General features: G+C 59.0%; 1 protein-coding gene across 2 annotated transcripts; it reads right to left on the bottom strand.

The window, feature by feature from the left end:
• Positions 1 to 53: 53 nt before the first annotated feature.
• MCOLN1 (mucolipin TRP cation channel 1) lies at positions 54 to 8,918 on the bottom strand. 2 transcript variants are annotated; one of them, XM_049097590.1, is made up of 14 exons: positions 8,761 to 8,918; positions 6,313 to 6,509; positions 5,452 to 5,619; positions 5,209 to 5,374; positions 4,704 to 4,812; positions 4,378 to 4,474; positions 3,858 to 3,957; positions 3,518 to 3,624; positions 3,266 to 3,415; positions 3,019 to 3,120; positions 2,479 to 2,601; positions 1,990 to 2,205; positions 314 to 444; positions 54 to 192 (listed from the first exon to the last, which is right to left on the bottom strand). In XM_049097590.1, the coding sequence occupies exons 1-14, from the start codon at positions 8,789 to 8,791 to the stop codon at positions 156 to 158; spliced, it is 1,734 nt and encodes a 577-aa protein (XP_048953547.1). In that variant the 5' UTR covers positions 8,792 to 8,918; the 3' UTR covers positions 54 to 155. The 2 variants fall into 2 exon arrangements, with proteins under 2 accessions (XP_048953547.1, XP_048953548.1); XM_049097591.1 differs by lacking the exons at positions 3,518 to 3,624; positions 3,858 to 3,957.
• Between the last annotated feature and the right edge of the window lie 769 nt (positions 8,919 to 9,687).

Raw genomic sequence — 9,687 nt, 5'->3', positions numbered from 1 at the left:
CACGTCCCACCCGCGTCCCGCCCGCGTCCGACCCGACGGGCCCAGGTCCTCAGGGCGCGGCGGGGAACCGGTCCTTAAAAGCAAACCCTAAAAATAAATAAGCGTGAGTCTCGGCAGTCGTAGGGCTAATGTCCAGCAGCAGTGGCGGGGCCGACTCAATTCACCAGCAGCGAATGCTCCTCCGAGGCGTCCCTGCAGGAGACGCGGTGTCAGCCGGCCAGGCGGGCGAGGGCAGCAGTCCCCTGGGGCGCGCGCCCTGCCCCCTGCCCCCTGCCCCCAGCCCCCGGCCCGCCCCGCCGTCCCCAGCTCGAACCTGCCGCAGCAGCAGAGGAGGCTGCAGGCCGAGCCGCTCCCGCGGCGGAACTTGCCGGAGGTGGGGCTGTCCTGGCACTGCGCGATGTAGGCCTGGAGCTCGCTCTCCTCTGCGCCAGCGCCGCCGGGGTGCTGGGGAGAAACGCAGGCTGGCCCCTTTGAGGCCGGCCCTCCCCACTGCCTCCTCTTCCTCGTCTGCCAGCCCTGGAGATCTCCTCCCTGTGAGGGGGCCACAACCAAACTCCCCACCCCACCGAGCCTTTACAGTCGAGGTCTCCTCCACCTGTCATTCCTCAGAGTTGGCTTCACCTGGAGACATCCCCTGGCCCCTGAATATGTGCACAACCCGTATCTCCGTCAGCTGGTGCCCTCTGTTGCTGCTCCAGCACCCAGAACCATACCTGACACACGCTGGGTGCCTGGATGGACACATCTACCGAGTGGTGGCACACAGTGGGAGCATGTCTGGGCTTGAATCTCCAAGGCTGATACACCATGTGTGTCGTTTGGGTGCTAGAGCAAGACCCAGGCAGGCTCCTTGGGCCCGAGTGACAGGAATATCTGTGGGACGACTATATCCACACTTGGGGGGGAGGGGCACCCATCTGCATCCCCAGCCACAGCTCCGGCTTTCAGCAGAGCCTTCACCCTCCTCCCAACCTGGTAGAGAAGCCATCATCTTGTCCCCTAGTCCTTTCAGGCTACTGGGCCTTTGTTTTGGCTGTTCCTTCACCCTGGTGCTCTCTCATCTTGTTGATCCAGAAGTTTCTGAGATGATAGAAAGGTCCGCTATCTGTGCTGTCCAATCTGGTAGTCACTAGCCATTAAGCTTTTGGGCACTTGATGGGTGAATGGTGTGAGTGAGGAACTGAATATGGAATTGTATTTCACTTCAATTAAGGTCAAAATTGAAATAATTATGTGGCTAGGACTACTATTAGCACATCGTAGAAACTTTCCTGGACTTACCCCCAATACCAGTCTAAAAAGCAGGGGATCCCTCTGTAACCTTCATCCCTCTCACCAGCTGGTCGTCACACTTCTCTTCCTGTATCACCCACTTTGCCTAGTGGTCTGGGGATAGTCTGTATACACCACCTTTCCTAGATACCCAGCGCAGGGCTTGAGGGTAGGCCCTCAGATACATCTGCTAAAAGAACTGTATCTACTTGCCATCCTCACATTCTACTCCAACCCCTCTCCCTCCAACCCATGCAGCCTGCAGGACCCACCACCATTTCCCAGACCCCAAGAGCTCCCACCCAGGCACCCTCCAGGACAGAAGGGTTAGGAGCAGGGCTTCTGGAATCACACAGTCCTAGGTTGAGCCTGGCTCCACCACTTAGTAGCAGACCTCAGGCAAGTCACTAAAACTCTACAGCCTGGTTTCCCCGTTGGTCAAAGCAGACATAGGAACCTTACCTGGCCAGAGCCCTCACCTTGATAAAACTGAAAATGTGGCAGCTGTGATCGGCACCTCCAACCCCACCCCTCTTCTGGCTTCTCAGTCTCCTACCTTTTCTCCCCGAGGCCTTCCCTCTTCACCCTGCCTCACGCCCCCTGAGACCCTGCTGGGGCCAACTCCAAGGGACCTGCAGCCCCAGATTCAAGGCCATTATGTGCGTGCTGGCCCCTCATGGAGACAGGCTGGGGGAGGGCAGGCGGGCTGGTGCTGACCTTGATGGTGTCATAGGCTCCAGTGATGAGCGCAATGAAGAGGCTCAGCACCATGTAGATGAAGAGGCTGATGAAGGAGTAGAGGTAGAGCTGAGAGAAGAGCCAGACGAGGCTGCTACGGCCCTGCTGTGCCTGCATTGCGGCGAACGTCACGAACATGTCGTCCCCGTTGATGAGTGAGAACAGGCATTCCGACACCATGGACAGCGAGCGAAACTGCCAGCAGGGCAGTGGGATGGTGGGGTCAGAAGGAGCCATGGGCATAACTGGGGGCTGGGGACAGGGTGGGGTCACTGGGGGTCAGAGGGAACAATGGGCAGAACTTCTGCAGACCTCCTGGTAAGGCACCAGAGGTCAAGGTGGGTCATTCAGTGTCCCCAGATCAGCAATCGACAGACCAAGGGTCAGAGTGTTTAGAAGTGGGCTTCAAGAGGGGAGACAGGAACCCCTCGACTGAGTCATAAGCACCATGCCCCGGACAGCCCCTACCTTCACATGGTATGGCCCCAATACGATCCAGCCACAGAAGCAATAGCCCAAGTAGATGACAGCCACACAGCAGCAGAAACGCATGACGCTGGGCAGTGCCACCCGCAGTGTGGCAATGAGGATCTGTGGCAGGTAGATGGGGCAGGGGGCCACAATGAGGGTGTGGCCACAACCTAGGTCAGCCTTGCAATGGGGAGACGACAGGGGGTGAAGCAGGCAAGGCCTGGCTGTAGTTACACCAGAGTAGCCACAAAAGCTGGAGATAGTTTAGAAGGGGCGGGGTGGGGCTGAGGGGGGCCTAAGGACATCCCATGGCTGGACTCAGCTGTGGGGATATGAAGGTGCAGGCTCCCGTGGCTCTGGGTGGGGTGCAGTGACAGGTATGTCTGGAGTGGGTGGGTATGGGGAAGAAGACGGGAATGGCCGTCTATGGAGGCTGGTGCTGCTGGAAGTATACGAATTTATCTGGGGGAAGGAAGTGAGAATTGGGGAGCATATGGCCACCACCCGGAAGGTCCAGCCTGCACATATGAAGCTTACATTGTACTTATGGAAGAAGGTCAGATAGCGGATGACGCCGACCCAGACGAGCAACGTGGAAGTGCCCAAGAGGATGCTGCAGACGTCATAGCTTGCCAGGTTCTAAGGGGGAAGCAGTGTCAACCCCATCTGGCCTGGCTCTTCCCAAAGGCATGTGGCCCCAGGCAGGCATGGGGTGGGGGTGGGGGGCAGGCAGTATAAGGGACCAGGGCCTGGAAGGACACATCAGGCCCGGGGCAGGCCCTACCTTGGCTTCGATACCAATCTTCATGATGGTGCCCGAGATGGTGAGCACATCGCTGGTGACCAGCAGGATGTACCAGCCGTTGACAAATTCCAGCCGCTCCCAGAGGCTGATGACCCGTCCCCGCTGCCGCCACATGAACCCAACGAACTCCTGCAGGAGGCAGGTGGGGTGAGGGCCTGCCCAGACAAGTGACCCTCTCTCCCTCAGCCCTTATGGCCCCAGAGCTGGGAGAGGCTGGCTTGCAGCTCTCACATTCTGCAGCAGAAAGCCACGGAGCAGCGAGCGGGCACACAGCAGGAAAGAGAAGGCACAGATGAGGATCACAACCACATCGAACAGGAGCCGGAAGCTGTTGTCTCCTGGGGGTGGAGAGGACCTGGGTAGGCCTGGGAGTGGCCTGGGGCCTGGGATGATGAGGGATGGGGCTGGGCCAGGCCGCGGGGGCCGCAGACCTGGTTGTGGCTACCCACCCAGTGGGCTTTAGGGGTTACCTGGGTGAGTCATGAACTGGGTCCATGCCAGTCTGGGGCTTGGGGGATCCCTGGGCAGGTCGGGGCCCCTGCTAGCACCGGTCTGGGGGGTGGGGGCTCACCGTGCCTGAAGACACTGGGGTGCTTACACTCCTGGATGTGAGCCTGGGTCTCCAGGCTGATGGGGACACGCCCGCTGTGCGCCTTATTGTCAAAAGTGATCTGCAGGGGTATGCAGGGCAGGAGGAGCCAGATTACTCTTGGCAGATTACACCCTGGCAGACCTAGGTTCCCAGACCCACATGATGGCTGGTCTGGCCCCATCTCCCTTTTTTTTTTTTTTTTTAAGATTTTATTTATTTATTCACGAGAGACAAAGAGAGAGGCAGAAACATAGGCAGAGATAGAAGCAGGCTCCATGCAGGGAGCCCAATGTGGGACTCGATCCCTGAACCCGGGATCACACCCTGAGCCAAAGGCAGATGCTCAACCACTGAGCCACCCAGGCATCACCCCCCCATCTCCCTTAATTAGCCCCAAGCTGCCCTAGGCCAAGTGTCCCCAACCCCCAGCCTCAGGAGCCCTGTGGGCAACTCCTATCACTGGCAGGCCTGCCACCCTTGTCCTGGACGCCGGGCTTACCAGGACACTGAAGGTGTAGCAGTCTGGAATTTCATTGTTGATCAGGCTCTGGAGATTGATGGTCTTCAGCTGGAAGTGGATGGTGACGTTGATCAACCTGGGAGGGAGGATTCAGTGAGGGAGAGGGACTCAGGTCCCTCCTGCCGCCCCACCACCACCAGCGCTCCTGCCCCATGCGGACTCTGCAGCTTGCTGAGGAAGTGCTCACACACAGGCATCAGCATAGCCTTCCTCTCCGCCTGTGGGGGGCGGCCAAGGATGCCTGGCATCCTGCCTCCCCCCCCACCCTTGGCCCAGCCCTGGAGGCCCCCTCCCTCAGGCAGTACTTGTGGAATTTGAGCGTGAGGTTCTTGTAACTGGCGCTGCCGTCCGAGAGGGAGAGATCATCACTGGGGGGCACAAGGGGTCTCTCAGGGGGGTCCACCCGGATGCAGTCTGAGGACAGGGAGTCAGGGAAGGGACACTGGGGGCGGGAGAGGCACAGGCAGGTCTCCCCAGAGGCCCCAACAGCCCCCTTCCCTCCTCCACTTCCCACTACAAACTGAACATTCGTCCTTCCCCACCATCACCCCTACACAGGGACCAGTTTGTCTTACTCCCTGCACAGGCCCTAGGGCCTGGCCCTCAGTAGCCCCTAAATATTTGGTGAACGATATTAAAACACAACTCTTGCATTTTTCTGCAAACCAAGCCTTCTACAGAGGACCCTGCAAGCATTAAATTATTAATGAGCAGGTCAACCCTATCTTCTAGATGAACGGGAAGCAGAACTGGGATTGTAACTCCAGCAGCCGGCGCTACCAACAGCTATACCCTGGCGCGCCTACTCACCAGTGACAACCATGGGATCAATGTCAAAGGTGTCGTTGGCTGGGTCCACGTGGCCTCGGTGGTAGTACTGCTGGCAGAGGGCCAGGGCTGAGCCATTAGCCCAGGGGCCACCCCCGCCCCGCACGTAGGCATAGCGGCCTAGCGACACATCTGGGAGCATCAGGTACTGTGGGCAGAGAGGAGGAGGTCTGTCAGCCCTGCCCACTCTCCCCCGCCTGCCTGCCTGCCCCCGCCTGCCCGCACCTGGTCCACAGCGTGGAAGATGGCCTGATAGAGCTGCTCCCGTGTGTAGGCCGCAAAGGTGTCATCCGCCCCATCAGAGTAGCCCAGCAGGAAGAGATGCCGGAAGGCAATGGTGTTCTCCTCCCGGAATGTCACTGCCAGCTGGTTGCTGAGCCCGAACAGGATGAGCTGGTGGGGGGAGTGGGGATTGACAATGATGGGATGGGGCTCCCCTCAGGGCACGAGGAATGCCCACCATAAATTCCCAGTGAGCAGCACACAGCAGGCGCTCGTGTATCTCATGGTGACAGAGACCAATGTTCGTTAGATGCTTACCAGGTGCCAGGTTCTGTGCTAAACCCAAGCCTACAGGGCAAGCAGCACTGTTGGGCCCTTTTACCAGGAGGAAATCAGAAGTGTGGTAACAGACCCTAAATCACAGCACCAGACTAGAAGCTCCTTAGGGCAGGGGTTGGGTCGGATTCATCTTGGGGTCCGCAAAGCCCACCACAGGGCAACTGTCAGCCACTGGGTCAGTTCTCTTTGAGAGTCAACATGGCATCAGCCTGTTGGAGTTGAAGTGCCAGCTCCCCATGCGTGGTTGCTGTGTGACTTTGGACAAGACCTTTAAGCTTTCTTGAGCCTCAGCTGCCTCATCTATAAAACAGCACCAATAGCAGTTGCCAGGATCTCAAAGGGCATCTGTGAGGTTACAAGGAGCTGTTCCCACACAGATCTTAGAGGGTTTCCTGATTGATTACAGCCACTGTCACTGTCCTGATGCTGCTGTGGGTTCAGGACTGAGTTCTGACTCCAGGACTTTCTCTTTCAGGAACAGAAGCGACCACAGATGGTGCTCTGCTGGGCCCCTGTGGGACTCACCTGCACCGTGACCACCAAGATCTTCACTACTTGCAGCATCAGCTTGAAGGGCTTGCGGCCTTTGGCCCGAAATTTGTCACAGGGACTCATGAAGAAGTATTTGAGCCGACGGCGGAGGTCTTCCTCTTCTGGGGGGGGCGGGGAAGCCCCAGCCCGGGTGCCATACCCAGGACTGGGGGTTAAGAGGCGCTCAGTCTCTGCGGGAATGGGAAAGAACGGTTGGGACCAGACCCAGGCAAGCCCACCTGCCCACAGGGTGAAAGAGTTCCCAAGCACCAGCCAAAGAAGAACTCTGAGAGATCTGAGAAAACCCAGAAAATCTGCAACACTGTACGTGTAAATGCAGCAGTACTGCTCAGAGATTACAAATTCAGATTTGGGGCTCCAAAGGGCCTGAGCTGATTCCTGACCCTGCTGCTCACTGGCTTGGCCAGGGCAGTCAGCCTCTGAGCCTCAGCCTTCTCATCTGCAGAATGGGGCAACAAAGCCTCTCACCCAGAGGCCGGGTATTTGATGCCTACAAGGCATTAATCGCAGGAGCTGGCTTGTAATAGGAATGTCAGGAACATCCCATCTTTGTTCCAGATGTGGATTTGTGGGAAGAGAATGAATTCCTTCCACTGGCTTCTCACAGGGCACTCAAGGCTCCAGGGCTCATCCCAACTCACTCCAGCCTCCAGACATGAGCATGGAGCTCAGCTACATTCCAGGTTTTTTCTGGTCAAACAGCCAAAGGACTTTTCCATTCCTCATGACCTGGCCCATCCAGTTGACGCTCACAAGCCACAGGCCCAAGGGAACGGAGATTGACAGGAACAGTAACAATGACAGAACACACTTGCTGAAGACTCACTGCATGCATGCCAATGGCTGTTATTACGGCACTGCCTGTATGTCAGTTCATAGCATCTTCATTAAAGGCATCAGCTTCTAGAACTCTCCCAGGGCTAGGACCGAATCCCAGACCTGCCACTTCCCAGTTGGGGGATCCTGGACATCCTTCAAAGCCTCCATCTTCTCTTTTGAAAAGTGGAAATAGGGGCACCTGGGTGGCTCATTCGGTGAAGCATCTGCCTTTGTCTCAGATCATGATCCCTGGGTCCCAGAATCAAGCCCCACATCCCGCTCTCTGCTCAGCGAGGAGTCTGCTTCTCCCTCTCCCTCTGCCTGCCACTCGCCCCGCTTGTGTACTCTCACTCACATAAACAAACAAATAAATAAAATCTTAGAGAAGTGGAAACTTAAAAAGTCTACACTGAAGGGAGCAACTGGCTGGCTCAGTGGGAAGAGCATGCATCTCTCAGCCTCAAGCCCTATGTTGGGTGTAGAGATTACTTAAAAATAAAAAACAAAAATAAATAAGTAAATAAAAGGTCTACCCGGAAATCGATCGAAACTCTGAAAAGTGTTCTCTGGATGAAGTGAGACAAAACAGATAAAAGCCTCAGCTCAGCCCACAAGTCTCAGTGATTCTTCAGCAAACAGGGGCTATTCTGAGCACTGCTGTTTCTCTGCACTCCTGATCAACCTAAGAGAAAGGTCCAAGGTTTCAAACTGCTGGGGTCACAGCCGGTCACAGCAGCCCAGGACCATCCCTGACACACCCCCACCACCCCCACGGGGAGAACCTTGCTTCTTTCCAGGGCTTGGCTGGCCGCCTGCCTGACACAGCCGCCGGGGTGAATGGGGAGCACCGTCAGAACCTGTCCTGCAGGGTGGCCAGTTCCTGGCGGGTCCCTGTGGAGCTTGGATGCTGCTGTGGTTGTTTACAAGATAGTTGGATGCGAAGCCAGAGGGCGGGCCCGCCTCCCTAGCTGGGGTCAGAGTTATCCTACCAGCAGGGACAGCTTTCAGGGATCTCGAGCTAGCTCAAGAAGGGAAGACCAACACAAAAGAGCCTTCCTCCAGGCTCCCCCCTGAGAAGCAGAGAGCGGAGGCTGGGCATTCACCGCCTGAGTTCAAGCAAGCTGAGCTTCCACGGCTTTGGACTTAGGAGATCGAGTCAGGCGCCCGGTTCAGGCAGGGTCCCCCCCACCCCGCCCCCGTCTGAGTTTAGAGGAGCAGAGCATTGCCTCGAGAATTGGGGAAGGGAATCCTGGGAGTTTCACGTGAGGGCTGGAGACGCTGGTGCCCGTTCTGGGTTCTGGCAAAGCTGAGCAATCGGAACTACGCTCCGGACGGACGCAGACCCCGGGCACCGCCGCGGGCCCCCCCCGCTGCCTGAGCCTCGGAACTCCGAGCAGAGCCTGGGTCCGGGGAGAGCACAGCAGCCCCGCACTCCAGGGCCGGAGGAGCTGGCGCCGCCCCCGCCGCGCAGGTTCCAGGAGCCACCTGTCCCGATCGCCACCACCGCGGAGCTGAGAGGCCGGCACCGGAGGGGAGGCACGGGAGCCCGGGAGCCCCGCCGCCCGCGCTCGGGGTCCCGCGGGGCCGCGCGCGCGCCCTCACCTGAGCCGCGCCGGCCCACGGGGGCCGCCATGCCGCGGCGGGGAGCGCCGGACGCCGGCGGGCGCGGCGGGGCAGCCAGGGTCCGAGCGCCCGCCGCTGCCGCTGCTGCGGCCTCGCTCCCTCGCGGTGCCGCTTCAAACCCCGTCGCGTCAGCTGACTCGCGCCGCGGTCACGTGGCCGGAGCGGGCGCCCCCACCCCCTGGAAGCACGTGACCGGATCCCGTCCCACCCCCTGCGCCACGGCAGGCCCCGCGGCCGCAGCACGCATGCGTGCCTCAGCTGGCTCCTGGCGGGCGGCGGGCGGCGGGCGGCGGGCGGCGGGCGGCCTTGAGGTCCTAACGCCGACGGCCGCGGTGTGCTGGGGGATGGGCTGGCTGTGAGAGGGCCACCGTGGGTCCGGCTCGGCCTGGCTCCCTGTCATGCCCGCGTCCCGTGCCGAGTTCCTGAGCTCCACGTTCCGTGCTTGACCCCTTTCCCTCCGCAGAGTCCGGCGATGACCGTGCGTCCCGTCTCATGGCTGCCTCCCCATCCTCCCAGAAACCCCGCGGTTACTCTCAGCTCTTTGCGCTTCTGCTCCTCTCATCTGAACTGCCAGCGAATCCCACTTCCTTTCCTAAGTATGTCCCAAATAGGATCACTTATCCGCACTCGTATGGCCCTCAGCCCAGAGTCCCCCCAGATTCCTGGCCTGCACCGCTGCAGCAACCTCCTCCCTGGCCTGAGGCTCCCACTCCTGACCCCCTCCCGTTACACCCTCCAGGCAGCAGCCAGAAGCATTTTCCAAGAGTAATTCGTATCAGTCCTCTGCCCCAACCTGCCGATGTCTTCCCATTGCTCTGGGATGACAAAGTCCCACCTCAGCCTAGCAGGGCCCTTTGTTCTGGCCCCCATCTGGTCTAGCTTATAGCTCAACGGCCTCAGGGCCTT

Source organism: Canis lupus, chromosome 20 (genome assembly GCF_003254725.2).
Source record: "Canis lupus dingo isolate Sandy chromosome 20, ASM325472v2, whole genome shotgun sequence".
NCBI classification, from domain to species: domain Eukaryota; kingdom Metazoa; phylum Chordata; class Mammalia; order Carnivora; family Canidae; genus Canis; species Canis lupus.
This window is presented reverse-complemented; position numbering and strand designations above follow the sequence as displayed.